General features: G+C 38.9%; 1 protein-coding gene across 14 annotated transcripts in view; it reads left to right on the top strand.

The window, feature by feature from the left end:
* The window catches only part of ASB7 (ankyrin repeat and SOCS box containing 7), a 58,561-nt gene that overhangs the window by 2,935 nt on the left and 33,929 nt on the right, over nucleotides 1–21,697 (top strand). For 3 of the 14 annotated variants that reach the window (XM_083849760.1, XM_083849761.1, XM_083849754.1), the window contains 3 exons: nucleotides 3,587–3,685; nucleotides 6,878–7,138; nucleotides 13,804–14,409. In XM_083849760.1, coding sequence (XP_083705886.1) covers nucleotides 6,928–7,138; nucleotides 13,804–14,409 — 817 coding nt within the window. In that variant the 5' untranslated portion in view covers nucleotides 3,587–3,685; nucleotides 6,878–6,927. Of the gene's footprint in view, nucleotides 1–907; nucleotides 1,206–3,586; nucleotides 3,686–3,975; nucleotides 4,055–4,475; nucleotides 4,530–4,717; nucleotides 5,546–6,016; nucleotides 6,080–6,877; nucleotides 7,139–13,803; nucleotides 14,410–21,697 lie in introns of those variants that run through there. The other 11 variants (XM_083849764.1, XM_083849763.1, XM_083849766.1 and 8 more) reach the window with 8 other exon arrangements.

Below are 21,697 nucleotides of genomic sequence, written 5' to 3'. Positions count from 1 at the left end.
TGAATTCTAAACCCTTCAAGGAAATGAGTAGACTGAGAGGCTGTTTTCTGTTGTTCCAGCATTTCCTTCCAGAATGGTGCTGTGGCAGTGAAAAAACATTGCTTTATCTGCTGAAGTCATCCAATGAATCCTGTCAGTTTGATTCTTTTAGGCCGTATTAAAAAGAAATGCAGAGACTGTTGAATGAAGCGAACTCTGCTCATCAGCTGTCTTATAAGTATTAGGACTGAAGTGATAGCTTTAGTGAGGTTTGAACCAGTTATTTTTTCCTCCTGCTTTTGTCATTCCATTGAGAAGTTGGTGTTTGGATACTTTAATGACAGCAAATCATGTTAAAATTTGTAAGTCTTACACGTTAACACTTGCTATGAATTGTTACTGAGGTTAAGGCTAACTTTTCATTTCACTTGTACTGGTTGAAACTTGTTAAAAGTTAGAAGAGGGATTGTGTTTTATGCTGGTACAGGAGGATTGCAAAGCATGCTGCAGGCCACGAGCTCCTGCAGTTGGTCAGTGCAGATCTGAGGGAGGAGAGTTGCAGCTGTGATAGTCTGATGCAGCATTCCCTACTGAGAAAGCTCTGCGAGGCCTCGCTGTAACACTGACAGAGGGCTCCTTGGTTTGGAAGGAGTCACAGCATTTTCTTCACGGGGTTCTGCTTGTGGTTAAGGTTGCCGGTGTAGTGGGTGGGAATCCTCGGGATGGTTAAAGCTGACATGGTGCCAGCGCTTTCTGAAGGTGATGTCTCCTCTGTTGCTCTCCTGTTTGCAGACCCGAAGTTACCTGAGCTGGCTGATTTCACTAGTTCTCCACCAGGCCCAAAAGTCAGACCTCAGCCTCTCCGTGAAACGGATAATAGTTGGTAAAACGATACCTCTTAAACTTCAATTTCAGTCGCCTGCAGAATGTGCCAGCCCAGCAGCTGCTTGTTAGTGTCTAACAGCGCCTGACAGCACCACGCGGTACCACAACCACCTGAAGTCGATGGAGCACTTTTCGATTAGCTCTCTTGGTTCAGCTGAACACGTCCCAGCTGCAAGATGGCATTACTGATGCCCTCATGAGAACCCTGTAACTCTTAATGACCACTTAGGAAGTGCGAAGGCTTCTTTCCTTTGAAGTAGCAGTAGTTCTGTGATGGTTGGGAAGATTCGTGCACTATTAACTCATTGCTTCCAGCGCCAGCACCACGCATGCGTAGCTCGGTGATTTTCATCTCAGTCACTTGGATACCTTGCTTGATGTCTGTCTGGGATGTAGCATAGAGCAGCTTGCAGGAAATATATTCAGGACCATCAGGCTCTGTGAAATTTTGATATTTCACATGTTATTTGCAAACTTTGTGATTGCGATAGGAGAACACAAATAACATTGTTTGCCTTACTGTGTCTGTAGAGCTCCTGAGATAAGAAGCCAAGCGACATAGGAAGATGATGGTTGCGTTTAGACTCTTTGTCAAACACGTTGTCCGTTTTTGAAATGCCATTTGAGTGAGAACACATTTAGCTTGCTTGAGTTTTGAAATGGGTGGGAGAATAACGAATGCTAATGTGATTATCGTTATTCCACAGGGCTTTCTTTTTTTTTTTTTTTTGGTTGGATGGTTTGAATGTCCTGGAATACTTCAGGACCTACAGTGATTAGTTCTGTGCTAGATATTAAGTGTCATGAGTAGCGATACACTTTCCCTGCTGTATACAGTTAGGTTGGTGCCAGTAAGTGTAATCCTTGCTCTGCTGTTGGATGTGTAATCTGGTGGCTGGGGGATAAAGCCTGTTAGGCCATATGAATGAACAAAATACCACCCTCTAAGGTCTCGTCTTCAGTACCAGCCTTGAATTTTCTTTCAGGTGCACGCACAGATACACTGGAATTCATTTTCCACATAACGTTTGCAATGACTTGAATGAAATAACACGTTAATGTAGAGAAGTCTAGGATATCTATTGATAAATTGTCCCATTGTCAAAGAAAATGATGACGTTTGTCTTATTTTCTTTAGTTAGTGTGCGACTTTTACTACAATTATTAGTATTTTAAGCAAACTTTGTCAAGTTGAGTAAGTGAGCTTTACTTTCACTAAATATAACTTCTTTTTATTAAAGTTACAGATCTTACTCTTGCCATATGCAGCTAATTTTCCTTTGGGGGGAAGAAAGCTTGTTACTTTTTTAGTGGAGCAATCTGTTACCTTGTCTGTAGTCTGTGAAGTCAGTGCAATTCTAATTTGCATCAGCTAATAAAAAATGTGTGGGTTTTTAAGTGAAAATCATGCAAAAAAAATTTAAAAAAAAAAAAAGGTGAACTAATGACTGATCAACTATGCAAAAACAAGGCTAGAAATGTGATCAAATTAGGTCATGGCAGTGCAGTTTTGTGCAGGGCTGTGAGCATCTCTGAAAGCCGTGTGTGTTTTATCTTGGGAAGCGAAGCTCTAGGAAAATGTGCATAAGGGGGATGAAGAGAGCTTTTCTCCATCCTCTTTTTCTGAGCTGCCATCAGGAAAGCAAGATTTTATGTTGCGTTAAGTGACAGAAATTTTAAGCTAAAAGCTACACGGTTCTTAAATTGGTCTGACGCAGCAGACAGAACTCGCAGTTTGTGTGATCTGCTACACGGTGAAGTAATTATTGCTTTTATTACTTGTGGTATTGCAGCGCATAAACATGACGACGGGTCCTTTCCCAACCAGCTCACAGCCAGAGCGAAAGAAAGGCCAGACAGGGAGAGGTGTCCAATGAATTAATGAAATAATATCAGTCACTCAGGGCTCTCAGTGGTGCCACGAGGAGTGGTCAGATGTTGGGACTGGTGCTGGTAGCTGCAGGTGACAACACAGGAGAATAAGACAGGCTGGTCTGAAGGAAGGAAATGGATAGGTATGGTAACTGGTGTTCAGTAAAGCTGGATATTAAAATGAAAGGTTTGATGTGTGGAGAAAGGGGTGACGATTTTGGGGCTGAAGGTATCGCTTGTACTGTGAAGGCGTGTTTACCTGTTTGTGAGCCTGGCTGTTTGCGTGAGGGAGAGCAGAGCAACCTGGTGGTGCTACGGAAGTGCAGCTGAAGGACGAGGAAAGCAGCGCTCTGTCGTGTCAGCTTTTGTTCTTGAGATAGAAGAACATAGGTGGGATAGGGATAAAGAAACAGACACGGGTTGGGAGGAGCTAAGTGGATCCTGAAGGTTTTTCCTGGCATCTGGCTCCCATGGGAAGACGTAGAGCAGTCAGGCAGAAATACTTACAGTAACCTTTGCATTTATCCTTGTTCCATGGCAGGACAGATATGTGAAATGGGTAGAGAAGGGCTTAGACCATTTCTTCAAGGTGTACTCCAGAGGGGAAACACGTCTCTAGTTTCTCTTGTCTTCTGTAAATTAATCTCTGTAGCCTTCTCTCTTCATCTGGCAGAAGGAGACTCTCCCCACCCCAGTCTCTAGAGGACTGTCTGATAATGAAGGAAAACATACTTGGGGACTTCTTTTTGCCTTGAGGGTATTAAAATGTATCATTCTCGTGCAGATCCAGGGTAAAAGTAGGTAGACCTCTTACTTTTTGTCCCTAACAAGAAATATCGTTCTTTTTAAGGGGTAGCAGGTTGTTTGACACACATGGGCACACAGGATTATGAATAGTGAAGACAATGAAGAGTGGGACATCCATCAAAGACTGACAACCCCTCGTAAGGTAATTCAGGAATGCGTTGAATTTATCCTTTTGTGCTTGCAAAATCAATTAAACTGTTGTTATTGTCCTTTACTTTCATGCCACTTTACAGTCATTATACCAAGAATATGTAGGTACATTTTTTTCTTACTTAGTCATTTTAATTTTTAACTTGCATGAAGAAAGCCAGTATGTAGCAATCTAAATGCATGCTACATTCTGAATGAGATTGATTGTAGTTACAAAACATTAAATATTTAAAGTGCCAATTGGCTAATGAATTCCAGTAGTCCCCCTTTCCTTCTCCAAAGATTGATGCCATAAATGGAGACTTACAAACGGGATTTCTAAATGATCCGTGGAGTGGAAATTAACCTATTTTCAAAGCTGGTATGTCTAGAACTATCCTGAAACCTTCAATGCTGCAGTTAAGTATTCTTGTAATTTGAATTTCATTGCTTGCCATAGGGGTGAGATAGAAGAGTAGATATTTACAGAAACTACGCAAGTGATAAAAGGAGCTGCTTATGCCTGACTTTGTCTTCTGCTTTGTATGTTTTAGTACTTACGTACTTTAGTACTAGCTAATTTGAATAAGCTCTGCTAGTCACATGCAACATATGGGGCCAGTGCCAACTTTTTATAATGCCGCATTACAAATGTACCCACCAGCTGAGAAGTGTGATATAAAGAGCTTTGCTTTTTCTTAACCAACTGTCTTCATAGATACTTTTGGGGGGGATACTGCTGGCCCCTTAAATGAGAAATCCATTTCTTCTCACCTGTATGGTCACCTTGTCTCTTTCTGTAGTACTTTGAACAACAAGTTTGATCTTCATTGTCAGGACACTATGGGATCTTGCAGGTATTATTCCTTTACCAGTAGGGACTGTAACAATGGTGGTAGAATGTTTTCCATCAGATATTCTCAGTTTGAGGAAAAGAGTTTGCATATCTTGTTTTTTGACACAGAAAATAAGGGGCATGCTCTTTTTTTGGGGGGGTGGGGGGAGGGGTGGGAGGGTAGAGGGTAGAGGGGGCATTTTGATTTTGTTTCGGAAGGATTTCCCCCTAACTCATCCTTACTATCAAACACTTTCTTCTGTCAGCTTCCACCTATAAATCCAAAGATGTTCTTGCAGTTGGAATTTCATTAACGGTACTGTTAGTGGTGTGATCTAGAACGAAGTCAAGCTCCCTGTATTATAGGTGAGCACATCCTGAAGTGCTAATTGGAGTTTAGAAAAGAGCTTAGCAAAAGCCTATTAGAGTCAATAGAAATACTTCCATTGTCATCAGATTAGTCGAGTTTCATTTTTGAGTATGATGCCAAAGCTGAACCTATTGAGTTAGCAGGTGCCAGTTTGCAAATCCCTTTCTTCCAATGTCAGATAATGGAGTCCATACTATAAAACAAAACCAAACCGGTGTCTAAGCCATGTATGACCTATTGAGCTAAATAGCTGTCTTCATAGCCCTATGCTGAATTAGTCTCTATTGCCATATGTGGTATCTTGAAGCATTTATAAATGTCAAAGGCAGGCATCTGCTGTATGTAATTTCCATTTTTGCTGTGTAAGAAGGGTCATTGTAGCTACCTGTTCATTATAAGTTTATATCTCTGCAGGCAGCACGTTAATAACGTTTTTGCAATGAGCACAACCAGGTAATAAGAAGAGTGAATAGGCATCTATGCCTTTATCTGGAAGGATGGCAGTGATTGATGTTTTCACTTTCCTATTGTCTGTGTGCATACCTGGATCACAGAAAAACAAGTGCCCAGTGGGATATGAGGAGTTGATTGCAATGCCTTTTGAGTGACCTATGAATCACGAGGATCTGGAAATCCTTATTTACGTAAACGAAGGTTTAGGTGGTGATGTGAGTTGATGTTCTAATAAAACGGGGGTTGGTGTAAGTTTTAAGGATTGCTTAAAATTCATTTTCATCTTCGGAATTTCTTGGTGTACTTTACTCTTGATTAACTTTACAGCAGTCTAAATACATTTTTGTCTTTAATATTATAGTTCTGCATTAACATCCATTGCAATAATTTCCGAGAATCCTATTGCTCAGCATTCCTTAATAATTCCTCTTCTTCATTCCCTAAATTATTCTTCTAATATTCCTTTCCATTCTAGGAATACCTGGTAATAGAATATGATACACAGTGTATGTGAAAATGTAAATACTGAATGGATTTTGTGTGCTGTGAAAGAATTTCTGAGTACCTGTATTTTTTCTTGTCCTCAGCTGAGTAGCAAGTAGAACTGCAGATGAGTGCTTTTCAAACAGGGCATGGAGTATAGTTAGTTTTTTTTTTTTTCTTCCCCAATATGTGCTGATATCCAGGCTCTCTGACAGTGGCTACTTTAGGTAGCCTTTTGGCCCAGCCCTCTCTTATACTTTATCAAGGTAATTCTAAGTTGAACTGTTCTGATATATGTATTCGTAGTGTTTGGCAGGACTGTATTAACTGCACTTTTATGTTCTTAGGTCTCATATAGTATCTTTGCCTGGTTTTGGAATATAAAGGTCCTTTACGTTGTTTATGTACTAATAAAGAAGCTCACAAGCCAAAATACAGGCAGTAGACTCTAATGTTAAAAAAAAAAAAAAAAAAGTGGGGGGGGGAAGAGGGGATTGAAGTTTTCACTTTGAACATTGGTGTTACTAATATTCCTGTGCAGAAGGTCACAGGAAAAGATTATATTAGTAACAGAACACATTTTCAATTAAGTTTAGAGGTGACGTATTTCTAGAAAAAATAATAAAGAAAAAAATCATAGTTCAATTGCTGTAGCAATACCGTGCTGTTTCATGCAACGGTTTAGATGATGTATGTAGCAGTATCTCCAGGGCAGTGATATGAACCGGGGTGTGATCTTAAAGGGATGTTGGGTCCTGGAGATCTCTCATCCTGTTTGTTGTTCAGGTGCTTTAACTGTGGTCTGCTTGTTGATGCTGTCATTTCTGAAGAAATGTTTACTATTTATTATGTGTAAGTGTCCTTTTCAGTTGCAATTCAATGGTGCATACTAAGATTTTGCTAGCAGAAGTGAGATTACTTTTGTTTTATCCTATGTATAAGATGGCTTTGCTCTGCATATAGAGAGTAAATCATAGCATTGCTTTTCATTAGTACTAATTATTTTTTTCAGATCTCTTTCTTGGTTCCAGTCCTAATTAATTCATGCTTTATATTGATTCAAGGTGACTAGTGCGACCTCATGACGCTTCTGTAAAAGGCAGATTCTGCTAGGATGTTACACCATCACTGTCGGAGAAACCCTGAGCTACAGGAAGAGTTGCAGATTCAGGCTGCAGTTGCTGCTGGCGATGTTCACACCGTGCGCAAGATGCTGGAGCAAGGATATTCTCCAAACGGTCGAGATGCCAATGGCTGGACCTTGCTTCATTTCTCTGCAGCAAGAGGGAAAGAGAGATGTGTCCGTGTTTTTCTTGAACATGGAGGTGAGTTGCCTAGAGAGAGAAATCTTGATTCCCATCTCACAGCTTTCTATCCCAATTCCCATTGTTTGGCTTCCCAGCACCAATTAGTTGCCAGACTACTTTTGATTTTTTTCTCTTTCATTGGAGTGCTGCTTCATTTCTGTTTCTATCTGATGCATGCTCTGTGAATGAGGTAATAGATTAACTTTAGATCTTAATACCTGACAGTTTTTTCAGAATCGCCCAGGAACTGTTAAAAGAATGAATAAGCATTATAAAAATAGGGCAAAGAGCTCATTATAAACTTAAATGCACTCACTATAGGCCTTTCTACTGTTAGAGGCTGTTATTAAGGAAGGCAGGTCCTTGAGTTGAAATTGTAGGGAAGATTGTTTCATAATTCTCAGAAGTTAACAAGTCACGTTAAAGACTTAAGTTTCTGTGTAGGTTTTAACACAGTCTGTTGAACTTTATGAAAACATTGTGCGAGGGTTTGAGTGTCAGCTAGTCCAGCTGAGTTTACACCTCTCCTGCATCTATCCATAGCCAAGATTTATTTCGAGAAATAATTGAGGTTTGTTTAAGTGATATAATTGCTTGGGTGATGTTTATTCCCCATTGAATGGTACAGTCAGAATTTCTTTCTGCTGTATCTTTTTCCAAGGCTACCTAAAGATTTAGAAATTGATAGTCTTAAACTTCTAATGTGACACTAGAGAGGGAAACCGAAAATCAGATGTTCTCCACATTCTGAATAGTGTTCTTAAAGAACAGCATCCTCTACTCTAGCACTGTTCTTATCAACTTAATCATGAACTAAGATGTTTTTAGTCCCATGGAAACTGAAATGAATCATCTTTTTGATGCTTTACTTATCTGAGGCTTGGTCATGGTCCACTTGTTTGTATTGCAGTATTTGTCAGATGTATGGATAAATCACCTTTAAAAATGAGTGGCATTAATGGGCTTGTGGTATTTGCCCAGTTAATGGTACGTTATTTCAGAGCAGTAGTAAAATAGAACCTGAACAACTGGACCCCATTTATATATACCTACTGCAATTTCTAACTATATAATACTGTCAAACCCTCAATGTTGTTATTGAAAGGGGGGGAAGCAACTGAATTGTACAAATAAATAACTTTAAACTCTACTTTTTAAATGTAATACTGTAGATAATCTCAAATCTTCATTTTTATAGGCTGTGAGTCTCAAAATGTATGCTATAAGTTCGCAAGCTTGAAGATGACCTGGAAAAACAAAATCATAAACCCTATTTATCTTCATTGTATAGGTTTTGCTATTAAATAGCTGCTGGCATAGTGTTTTGTTTTGTTTTTCTATCTTTTGTTGTTACTGTTTTCTATATGAAGTACAAGCTGAATATGGTGCCCAATGAAAACTGTCTGTAATGAGACAGATTCCTTGTGCTGGAAGCAGCACAGAGTTTAATCACCAGGACTAGAAAGTTGAGTAACAAATAGTGTGAGGGTTAGTCATCTGCAGCAGCTTTTCTGTAGCTGAGCCTCCCTTCAGAAAATTGGCACTGTTTTGTGCCTTACCTTGTTTTGCCTCAAAACAGAGGCATAAAAGATAATGAGTATTTAAAACATAATAATGTCACAAGTGAGCTAATAAGCAGTGAATGAGCTGACTGTTAAAAGCAAACTTAATCATGCCTGCCTCATTAGTGAGAGGTTTGTGTCTACCTTTCTTAAGTCTCCGCCTTCCTCCCTCTCGAGAAGGAGATTAGTTTGACATTGGGTGTTAATCCCTTTGGACCCAAATGATATTGGGGTGAAAGAAGTCATTTTCTGGTATGAAACTTACGGTAAGCAGAGTATAGAGCTGACTAGATGTGTATTGGTAATAGAGGGGAGGGAGTGGATGAAGTTTTGGAGAAAAGAGGGTGCCTGAAGGTTAGTGGAAGGAAGGGGGAGACCGGTGATAGATGTGATGCCAAAACCTAGCAGAGCTGGAAATATGTTCATAGGACAGGAACGAGAAAGCCATGCTGGGCTGTTGCTGAGGGTAGAGTGCTACGCCTCAGATCTTGGACGCTGGAAGAGCACTGACATAGGCTTGAGTGGCAGTGAGTTTGAGGTGGATTTTGGCTAATAAACACTGAGAAGGAATCTGATCGCTGACCTGGAAATAAGAGGTAGCTTCTTATGGGAGTCATGACCTAGCTGCCTCCTGCTTTTTCTCTCTCTTCTTCCAGCATTGCTCGCCAGCAAAGAAAAGAGCCAGGGGACAGCATTGTGTATGCAGCTTGGCTGGTAGGAGTGGAGGTGGTGCAACAGGAGGAAGCATTTATTTTCTGCTAAACAAGGAGGAGAGAAAGATAGATGGGCAAAATGCCTAAAGTAACAGTTCAAATTTGAGAGTAAAGCCAGTAGAAATAGCAGCTAGGTACAGAGGGTATAGGTCAGATAAGTAGTCTTATGCAATGTGGAAACTGAAGTGTGGAGAAACTTAGTTTTCATAAGTGAAAAATAGTGAATTTGACTTAATGTATTTGTCACATTTTAATAAAGTGAAGATTCTGTGAAGTTAGTTCTTTCTATTCACAGGAACAATCCAGAGTCACAACGCTCAGTAGGAGAACAAAACAAAAACAGGGGGTATAGTTTTCAGTGATCTTGGATTTTTTGCATAGCAAGCTTTATTTTTTCTCCCTTTAAATGTATTTTTTTGCTTTTAAAATGAGGTGTTGTCTGTCTCAATATAATGCTGCACAAAAACAGTTTTTTAAATTCCCATCACAGTTAAAGTTACCACCATCTAAGGTCCTGAAAGCGTGTAGTTGCTAGCTGTCTCTTGGTGATAACTCTCAACATTAATTGAGCAGGACAGCTTCTTGTTACTTGTATTAAAGTGAAAAATGATTTGCTAAAGCTCTCGGAAATTGAAGATTAACGGAAGTATCTAAGCAGATGTATTTATTTTTAGTCTTGGCTGCAAGGTGTCTAGCTTTAAGGTCATGGAGAATCCAGGAGAAACTAAAGAATGCCAAATGCTCATCCCTCCCTAAAGCTCGTAGTGGTCTTGTGTAGTAATGCCTTTGTGGATGTCTTTTGTATCAATGTTGTCCTAAAAATTAGCCATGCAGTAGCCATGTTTCTAAACCACGTGGTCAGAATTAAGTCCTAGTTGGGGGGAGTACACTTGAACTAATAGAAGTACTTTATGAAGCCAGAAGCATTGCTTTCTTGGCTTCCCAAATGAGACTGATACAGTAAGGTAATGAATGTGTCATGAAAGAAGGGAAGCTGTCTCACTGAGCAGTAAATTAAAACTCAAATTTTAGACTTCTTTAGGAATCTATATATTCTCTAGATTACAGTATTAGAAATGAGTCTCATTAACAGTCGAGTTTAAATGACTAGCTTAGGTGCCCAACTTTAAAATGAACTAAGATCACGAGTATCATTGTGTTGCAATTTTCTGTCTCAAGTGAGGTTGATTATAGTAATTCGGTACCCTTGATAAGCAGCTCAAGGTTTATGTCACTGTATTTTGCATTATATTTAAGAACATTAGAAGTGACCAAATGCAGCTGTTCATATTTCTAGATTCTGCTATCCCCAAATTTATGGGAAGCTTGAGAAGAAATAACTATAATTGTCAAACAATCAGGATGGAGGCAAGATAAAGAAATGCTGGCAAGTGCTGGCTTCATCCCTTCCTAGTTAAATACGCTTGTACCAGGTACTTTTTTACCCCTCTGCAGAATCTGAAAGGTAAGCTAAGTGAATTCTTTCCCAATTCATTTCTACCTTGCTTGCATTCCAGGGGGAGACAGTTACTTTACAACATGTTGAAGCCTTTTTTTATATTTAAAAAAAGTATAGCAACCAAAGCTTTTAAGGCAACATGAGCTTTCCAGTATTCTTTTTGCTAATGCAGGGACTGAAAGGATAGAAATTGTATGTGATATAACACAGGTCCAACTTTTGCTAAAAGCCCTTGTGCAGTTCAAAAGTTCTACAGGAGGTGGCAGCAAGACATTTGCTGAATAGCAGCAGAAAATGTTTTGGTCTTGTTAAAATTGCTTCCTTAATCAAGGGGGTAACTGGTACCCTTAGCTCACTAGAAGCCCATAATCTTAACAGGAATCACAATATTTTTATCATGAGTTTTTGTTACCAGGCTTGGTTTGGAAGGTTAGTTGTTTGTGTTCCTTCGTTGCCCAGGTAAGACATTTCTTTCCTATTCTTGTTGAGACGCTTGTCTTACATGACATTGTATTTTTTTTGGTTGACCTTAATGTGATGAAATTTGAGAGGAGAGAAGATATGGAAAGGAACATAAAACCATAGAGAAGGCACATCCTTATTTTGTGAACTAAACTGTAGCTTTTGGATTACAACAACTTGTATAAAAATGTTCGTGCACGCAAGCATACACACAAAATTTGGGGCAGGTCTGATTGACTTCAGAAATGGCATAGACTAACCAGGCTAGCAGCAATATCTTGTGCCTCAGCTAGAAGGTAGAAATGATTGACTTGCATGCCCAAAACAGAGTGGAAGAGAGAAGGCAGAATTTGAAACAGTGGTTGTCAATTTTATTTTTTAACTGTTTTTGTGAAAAATGGCCCTGGCTGCTGCTGTCTCCTTCTATTATGTCCAACTTTCTCCCTAATTCTGCTTCTCAGAATGTATCATCCCTCTGCATCTTAATTCTCATGCTTGTGCTACTAACTTTATCTATCACCAGTCAGGAGTTAATCTAGAATAGTCTGAGCAGTGCAAAGAAAGAGATCCTGGGAGCAGCTCACATCACTTTGAAGCAGTGTCTCAGTCTTCAATGACAGTGTGGGTTGTACTGATTCTCTGCTAAAATACCTGACATCGTCACAGTGCAGGTTAGCAACCACCTATTCAGTCAAGGTCTTCATTTTCCTGCCAACCTGTGGATGCTTCGGCAATTGCTTTAACTCAGGTTAGTGTAACTTTGCAGAGCACTGAAACTCCTGCTTTTCACCAAAGACTAGGAAGTAGGCTGTCTACCAAGGCACTTTCCTTAATCTTTCTTTCATTATTTCTAGGTTCCTTCTCTACTTACTTACTAGAGGCAGTTCTCACGTGTTATTTCTACATGTGCTATTTTAATTGTGTAGCCAGGCTCCGTTAGTTTGTGTTGTGTTTTTTTTCCTTCCGTCAGTCTTCTCTTTAAATCTTAAAAATTGCTTAGAGCTGCTGGATCACCTTTGCAGCTGTGTTCTGAACTCTGTCTTTCCTGCCCTATTATTTTGGCAGGGCATCTATCTCAGTGTGTTATCTGCATGTGGTTGCAGTGCATCCATATTGGGAAGCTCATTCCTGTTTCCTGATGGCACCTTTGCACGTTCAAACCATCGTTAGATCTAGACTAAACTAGTTTGTAGTTTACATTGTGAACTTAACTTGCTTATATAGATGAGGGATCCACGAAGAACTCAATGCCAAGGTGCAAGGACAGCGCTGTCAAGATTAGGGAAGGTGGGCAGGCACCCTTACGCTTGTCTGCTCTTAGAGATGATTTGTTCTTTGTGCTGCAAATGTTGTGTGTTTACGAAGCGGAAACAAATACAAGGAACCATGAAGAACAGGACCCAGCAGTTGTTTCCGTAGATGCACAGGCATATTAAAAATGTGTCAGCTTAATGCTAGTCTCTTGTGCAGACAGAATCTCCTTTTGCCAGCTGGGAAGCTTAGGCTAGGAAAGTGCCTCAAACTCCAAGCTGTGGTTTGTACTCTTTACCATCCGTCAGGCAACATCTACCGATGCTGGAAGGAGAAAGCTTGCAGCCTGGCTTGTTTTCTAGCTGAGAAAGGGTAATGAGGCACGCACCTTTCCTCCAGTAATTAGTTGGGTACGTGGGAATAGCCATTTGATTTACAAGTTTGGGTGTGCTGAGGAAATTAAGTAAATTGGTTATGTTGTGTTTTTAAATTCATAAATCAGATGAAGTTTTTGTGCTGTGTTGGGGTGCGTGGGGGGCTATCTGTCTAATCACTTGTACTCTGCACTAACATTTCTCCTGACTCCTTCCATACGTGGTTGCTTACATTCCTGTAAAATCTGAAATTTTTGTAAAAGTATAAATTCAGAACAGATTCATCATTTATAAAAACAAACTTTATCAAGATAATCTAAAATAACATATATCCTACATGCTTTGGAAATCCTGCAGACCACAGAGAAACATTTTACCTAATACAGTATTACACCCTAAAAACAATACAATCCTGCCAGACCACAAAACATCCGCAATTTGGGACAGCAGATGTTTCTACACATGCTTCTTTTTAAGACCAAGAAGCAACACAAGGGAAAATAAAAAAGCTCAGCATTGAGAAAGAAATGTAATATTACAGAGCTGGAGGAAAACTGGATGGACAGAGATTTGAGTAATTAGCCTAAGAGTGCTAGAAAGATGTGGAAAACTATTTGTCAAATGGAAACATATGTATATGAAAGAAAAGGTCTTTTTTGTGTAATTCTTTCATAAATGTAATTTAGCTTTTTCTTTAAAATAGCATTTGGTTCATGAAAGCAAGAATTATTTTGAAGTACAAAAAAAAAATCCTGTCTTGTTATGCCTGAAAAGAATAACATTCAATCATTTGATTATTTGTTTGCAGCACTGGATTACTGTAACGCCTTCTAATTATTTTTTAATTTTATTTTAACTTCAGCTGATCCCACAGTTAAGGACTTAATTGGAGGCTTCACTGCTCTGCATTATGCAGCCATGCATGGCCGAGCGAGGATTGCACGCTTGATGTTGGAATCTGAATATAGAAGTGACATTATTAATGCAAAAAGCAACGATGGTTGGACTCCCCTCCATGTAGCAGCCCACTATGGCAGAGACTCATTTGTCAGGCTCCTGTTGGAGTTCAAGGCTGAGGTTGATCCGCTCAGTGATAAAGGTACCACACCGCTTCAGCTGGCCATTATCCGAGAGAGGTCAAGCTGTGTGAAAATCCTCCTGGATCACAATGCCAACATCGACATTCAAAATGGTTTCCTGTTACGATACGCTGTGATCAAAAGCAATCACTCTTACTGCCGAATGTTCCTTCAGAGAGGGGCGGACACAAACTTGGGTCGCTTGGAAGACGGACAGACGCCCTTACACTTGTCTGCTCTTAGAGATGATGTGCTTTGTGCACAAATGTTATATAATTACGGAGCGGACACTAACACAAGGAACTATGAAGGACAGACCCCACTGGCTGTTTCAATAAGTATTTCTGGAAGTAGCCGACCCTGTCTGGATTTCTTACAAGAAGTGACAAGTATGTATGTAAGAAAAGTTAATGACGGGACACAATGTCCTCTAAAAGCCTTCTTTGAATTAGCCCCAGAAAAAATGCTTCCTCTCTGCCCCTTGATGCTATTTAAATGCGCTAGACAGTTTCTGGGAAGGTGAAGGGATTGTGAAACTGGGAACCTCTTACTTGGCGAAGGTGCTACTGTTAAGTATATTTCATTTCAATTAGTCTTGTTTAAGTATCAACAGGAAGCATAAATTAAAAAGAAAAGTGAACTGTAAAACTAGTTTTATTAATGGCCTTAGCACATAAGATGTTTGGGTTTTGCTGCGTGTTTTTTTAGGGTCTTTTGCGTGTGTAGCACCGTGCAAATGCTCTGCTGGCTTTCTCATCTGGCATTACAACTGGGGCAGGAAAAGAGCTTTTGCTGCGTTTTGTTCTCCCACGTTCCCTCTCCTTCTCTCCCCTATACCAGGCAACAAAATGACATAGCTGACTCGTGCAGCTCGAAGGGGATTCGTGTGCTGTGTAGCTCTGATTTGATTTTGGTGGTATCTCTGAAAAATGAAAAGGATTTGAACTCATTGCCACTTCTGACACTTAACCTGAGAGTATTTGGCTGCTAATGTTCTGCTCAGTTTTGTTTGTCAGTTTTTGGTGTGCTAGGCCTGCTGGAAGTTTTCTTTTCCTCCTTCATTCTACATGCAACGTTATTTTAATGTTTTCCAATTATAGTATTACCTAAAAGCATTTAGGAGCTGCTTATTGGCAATTAGCGGGAGTTTAATTCAATTTATCAAGCCATCTTAACGTGTTTATCATCCAACTAGAATGATCTTAACAGAGAAGGGTGGGGTATTTCATGTATCATTTTTTTTCCCTGTGGTGGTTATTTTTTTTTTTCCTGTGATAGTTTTATTGAGATTTAAGCACCCTGTATTTTCTGTAAAGAAACTGAAATTTAGTGTGGGCTGGGGTGAATCAGCTGTGATCTGTTGTCAGTAACTGACACAAAAAAGCATTTGGAATTTCATTTTTGTCTTCCTGATTTGTGGTGGCGCTTTTGCTTATATCTGAAATATAAAGGGAATTTTTGGAGAGGTAGAAGTTAATGAAACCAATCAGTTACATTTATTATTTTACTTTGCCTGACCCTTTTCTTTCATACACGTTTCTTCCCGCTTTCCTTTTTGGGAGCCTCTCACTATATAGTAGCACAGTCAGGGTTATTAGTAGATGATATAATATCCAGACTTGCAATTTTTCACAGTCTTAGAACATAGCCCCAAGCGTGAAGGGTTATTCATTTTTTCTCAATGTCTACAGGCTGATTCAGAAAGTTGGAAATCAGTCCTGCAACTTATATTTAGGTTGCAGATTCCATACCTTAAGGCTTTAAAGGACTCGTTTCATTCAAGTGAGAAATAAATTCTGCAACAAAAAAAGGCAGCTTAAATTTGTGGCGAACAGAACCGTCCTGGAACTATTTCAATTTTGTGCTGATGGAGGGAGAACTGGGAAAGCAGGGAGGACTAGTGCTGACAAAAACACTTCAGCTTTGTGCTTCTGAGCAAAATTATTATGAATATGTGTTTACAAACAGCTATAAACAGACTCTGCTGCCCTTATTATAAATCTACAAACACTGTCTTCCACTGCTTTCATGAATAATCATTGCAATAAATGGTGTAGGAGAGAAAACGGGTAAAGAATGAGCTGGGATTTTGGTAGTTCCCAATTAGATCAGACTGTATACAGGGAATTGTTGAGCTCTTACCCTGTAGCACTTCGGGGAAGAATCTGTCTATTGTAATATGTATTTACTAGAGGGGGGGGAAATGACAAATTTTTTTTACAGAATTCTTGCAGAAGTCTTACTGAAATTATCTCTTGTGGTTGGAAATAGTGCCTGGGTCTTAGGGTTTAACGGGAATTTCTAGTTTGCTTAATTGAAAACTATACTCCATGCTTAATACAGAAATCCGTAGCTGCAAGTTTTGTATGTGGGTCCAGAGTCTGAAGAATATCTTTGATAGTTTTTACTTGCAGTACATTTAATTTTTTTCAAGTTTACAGATTAATGTGTGTAAATTCTGAAAGTTATCAAACTGATTTCTTCCAGTGAAAGCAGTTGCATGCTTCACATAAAAGGATTATTTAGCAGTCTGCATATAAAATGTAAGTTGCTATTTTTGTTGGTTTTTCCTCAGAAAATGTATTTTTACAATTTCAGATCCCCAAAAAGCGTTTTGTTTTGGTACATCCTGTAATGGGTTATAATCGCATCCTTTAGTCTAGGTCCCTAGTTGCAAATAACAGGCAGGAGACCAAGCTCTCAGAAATACTTAGTATTGACTCTGAAAGTTGGTAAGAAGTTCGGCACCTCTTGGATTTTGCTTTCTTTGATGCTGGAAGTCTGATACCCTTCCTGGTCGTAGGTGGAGATTCCTTTACTCTTAGAATAATTTCAAGAGGAACAAAGTTACTCTGCAGTTGCGTCTCAATATTTAAGCGTGAATTTGGCAGTTGAGAACAATGAAGTTTTTAATCTCGAGTCTGTGATTGATTTGATGTTTAGACAGTTGTTCTTACCTCTTTCTTCCTTACTCGTTTTTGTATTATAAAAAAGAAGCTTCCCAGTGGAAAAAAGCACTGCTGAAAGTTACTTAATTATTTATTGCCTTCCTCTTCTTTTCCGTGTCTTCCGTATTACACTTTTGCACTCCAAAAACAATTACTAGCTTCCGCAATAGTATCTGAGATCATCTGATAAAGAGTTTGTTTTTGGAATACTTAAGTGTTATTCTTCAGTTGTACAGGATCTGTACCTGCCTCTTCAAGAGGGTTGGTGGGTTATGGTTGGAAAGCGCTAATGCAAAATTGAGATGCATACTGAATGGAAAATTAAAAGGAATGCCTCTGTATATAAAGATAGAGATGCATTTATTATTTTTTTTTTTAGTGTTGTATATGTCTGCAGAATTAACACATGCATTTACAGGCTTGGGTGGAATATTGAAGTTAAAGTTGAATGGGATTTGAGAATATTAAAGCTTACAAACGAGAATGCATTTTTCCTACCTCTAGCAAGTATTAGGAAAAAAAATGTACTTAAAAGTTTAAATTTTTAGATGCTAGATCTTGAATTATGATCTAAAAAGGAAAAAAGCTTGAACCTTTTCTTTCTTCCCATAGCACTCATTTAATTTAATCACTGTTCAGATAACGTAGCAGACAAGAGAGTCTATGACTAGCCATGCGAGTTGCTCGTCTGTGTTGAGGCAGATAGCGAAGTAAATGGATATGGCCACAGTAGTGTAATATGGCAAGTATGTTAACAGGTATCAAAGAACTAATTTCAGATCTGGAACAAGATCTAAAGATCACCAAATGAATGAAATTACAAATATTTCATCTGCATTCAATTTTTTTATTTTCCAAAGGACAAATCTTTGGCTTGGATTAGAGAGTATATTTTTATGTTTAGAAGATTTATAATGACAATGTAAACCTGCAGAAAATTTTAGATAAAAGTCCTGCCGAGGAAATTCTTATATATTCTTTGCCTTTATCCCTTTGTTAAATAAAGATGACTTTATTTTCACTATTTTTTTTTTGTTTTTTAACTGGAAGAACATTTTTAAAAGGATCTCTGCATAGTTTAAACATCTATGAATATGTAAGTGTAGTGAATTAAATAGATCTCTACATATTTTATTATGTGGGTAACTGCAGAGGAAACAGTATCTTCATGTTTGTTATAACACAGAGGAAACTTACTGGAATTGCAAGTTTTGACTGCTTCCTTGGGTGCTGCCAGAAGTCTTGCACTAATGAGTGTGGTCTGCTTTGTCATCCGGAGTTATGCAGGGAACTAGGGTAGGACAGTTAGTTTTCATTTTAGCTGGATCTGTAATAAACAAATATTGTCTGAATCATGATTACTTTCTGCAGATTGCAGGTAAATATTTTGTAAAGACCAGTATAGTTTTTGATAACTTTATAAAAACATGGCCTTATTGCTTTCTTTCTAGGAAAAAAAGGAAGATAACTTTCAATGAATTATTTAACTCTCAGATCAGAATTACGCAGTGTGATATTTCAAAATCTAATTGCTAAATTAGACTGCAGTTCGGTGCTTACCTTAAGCAGTTGAATCATTTTTATATATTGGTGGGTGCTTTGGAAGGTTTTCAGACCAAAAAACACTCTTCCTTGGTGCATATTTTCTGTGCCAGAAATACTGGAATTTAATAGATATGCACAAATCACTATGAAGAATTAGTTTTCAAAGAGTAATGAAAGTATAATTAGTGCTCAGGTATTTCTAACAGAGGCATACTGAGCACAAAATTAAACTAGAACTTCTTAGAAAGTTTGTATGATACCCGGTTACAGTGATTAATTAAAAGCTATCTTTGCCCTTTTGAGCTAGTTACTAGTTGGAGGAATATGTTTGCTTTCTCTCTCTCTCTGTAGATGCAGTCCTGCATGTTTTATATCAGCATATTTCAGACAAATTCTTGATACTGTTGTGGCTTTTTTTCCGGCATCCTGAGTGCCAAAACCAGAAATCCTCTCTAGTTTTTTAGCTGTTTTGTGTTTATTTACATGGTATTTTTCTTTTCTTTTATTTTTTAATACTAGAGTACAAGCAACTGCATTTCCTAAGCTGTTAGAGACCCGCTCCTGTTGTGGTGACTGACCAATTCCCGTTCAGTTCAGCAGTATCTATTTCCTAGGTGATTGCATCCTCGCAGTAGGATCCTGTTTGTTTATGCATCCTCGTCGGTGCCTTTTTTGGCTGATGGGGTATGTGTTAACTTGTACCATTGGTTTTTTGAATGTGAGTTTCCAGTAGATATGGTCAGTTCTCTAAGCCTTCTCTGCCCTCCCTCTGTCCCCCAGCTCTGGAAGCCAACAGACTTAACCAAATCTAATTGCTGCATGGGTTCAGTAGTTAGCTGCAGATACAAATACTGCCATACTTTAGAGGAACTGAGCTGCTGCCAGCTATACGTCAACCTGCTTTCAACTTTCTTTAGTATTTCAAAACTTTAAGTTTTGTTTTGTAACTAAAAGGAAACTACCAAGTGGTTTCTTGCTACTGTTTTCAGCCTTTCACAATTCCCAGGAGAGGCAGAGGCTCAATTGGAGAAATGCTACTGTAAGCTTTCTGGAGAAATGTATTAATATTGCAGAGAAAACTGTGGGCAGCTTCCAAAATACAAAATTGGTGTTCCTGTTCATTTTCTGACTTCTTCAGAAGTTGCCTATCCGCTTCAAACAAGTGACACTGATTGCTTGCTTTTAAAAGGACTTTTTTTTTTCCTTTTTAGTAGGGGTAACAGAAAATAAGAGGATTTTCTAACAGCCTACAATTGTATTAATTTCAGTTACTACTAAGCACTCTCTTGGGTAACAGCATGGAGCTGTTCACGATAATTGCTCTTGTATCTTCAGTGGAGGGGAGTGGTAGGCATGCCCCCCCTCTCCACCTTCACAATACTTCTGCTTAAAACTGGATAAGACACTCCTTAAGAGTCAGCGTTGTCAGAGGTACTAAGGCCTTAGATTATGTCAATGATCCTTAACTCTACACAGTGACAGGTTAGCGTTTTGTTTCTTGGGGAGCATGTCTGCATAGGAAAAATGGCTTGGCACAGTTCTAAATGGATAAGCTGTGGAGAAGTCATTACAACAACATACAGTTCTTTGCGGAGGTAGGAATCCTAAACTTTGCAGAATTTGTTGGGTGAATATTCCTGTGCACATGTGGCCTAGGTCAGTAGTGTATGCCGTCCAGAAAGACAGTACTGTATCCAAATTATGTCTATAGATACACAGATACGTGACCAAGAATTATTAGTGTTTATTGAGGAAGGCGAACATTATTCAGGCTTTTTTTAAATGCTCTCCGTGTCCTATCCCTTCACTGTGGCTGTTACAAGTTATGTTCTCCTCCACTCTCATCCATCTCTGTCACTTGAATCCACAAATGTGACTTATTCAAAACAGAATCGCTAGCAAAACAACTCTAAAGACCGTTGGCCACTGATGAATAAATAATATGTTAGATTCTGATTGCATCCTTCTAATTAGCATTGAGAGGACTAACGTAAGATAAAAGTACAGCATTCCCAAAAATGAAAGTTTGCACATCTGTACAAACGGGTTAAGGGCCAGGTTTGTGGTTGTGCTGGTGGTGGGTATGGGATGGGGAGCAGGTGGAGGCCGGGGGAAGATGAACCAGGCCCTGCTCGCAGGGTAGGCCTCGGGGCCTAGTGGAGAAGACCGTGCAACCCCTCCTTTTACATGTCCTCGTCGCGGAGCTGCCAGTGTTCCTCTACCCACAGCTCTTAGGCACACACTTTAAAATAAAAGCTTGGCTGGTTTATGATGTAGGATGCCCAGAGATAAACCACTGCAATGTTCTAAAGAAGAACTGGAACCCTTTACTCCATTATTTTTACAGAGCTTTAAAGCTCACTGTTTACCTTGTCCCTTCCAGCTCTTGTAACTAATGCACGTGGATGTTAAAGAAATTGTTTGTGCTCAATAAAACAAGAGGCCCAAGTTTAACTGTATTGAAATTGAGCTTGCTAGTAAATTATTTGAGGATATAATGAACAGTACCGTGACTTCAAACTTCCGTGAGTGAAGCTGGGGCTTGCACAGAGGCCAGCTCTGTTTGAAACAACTTGTCTGCAGAAAATCTTGAAACTGCAGAAAGAAAAGGAATAATATATCGAGTGGAAATTCACAACTAATTGTAACAACTTGTTGCAGTTAAAACATGCATTTTTGTCCTTGTTTTACCCGAGGAGGCCAATCTGTTAATAGTAATTTAAAAAGCATATCTCATTATTTAAAGAAATAATTACTTAAGTGGAAAAAAAAAAAGCTCTGGAACTTGCTTTGTGACCAGTTGAACCAACTGAGTTAGGAAAATGATTAAACTTTTACATACTGAGGTCTGCTACCTGTAGAGAGAATAGAATTTTAAGAAATCTTTATTTTATAATCCTATGTTTTACATTTCTTCTGTTGGGAAGAAACTTTTCTGTCATGCTTGGGAAACTACACAAGAGGTGTGTTGGTGGGGATTTCTGCTTCCCATTACCGCACATAGCATGAGCTATGGAAAGCAAAGATAAGCTATACTTCTCTTTTTTGTGTAGTTTGTACTTAAATTTCTATCACCTTAAAGCTTGCAAAATAAATCTGCAGAAGTATCTAACTCGTTTCTGTGAACACACAAGCAAATCTTCAGCTCCCCAGCAGCTGCAGGTGTTTGCTGCCTGCTTACATA

Source organism: Anser anser (genome assembly GCF_964211835.1).
Source record: "Anser anser genome assembly, chromosome: 10".
NCBI lineage: Eukaryota > Metazoa > Chordata > Aves > Anseriformes > Anatidae > Anser > Anser anser.
The sequence above is the reverse complement of the archived record's forward strand: the minus strand, read 5'-3'. Positions and strand labels throughout refer to the sequence as shown.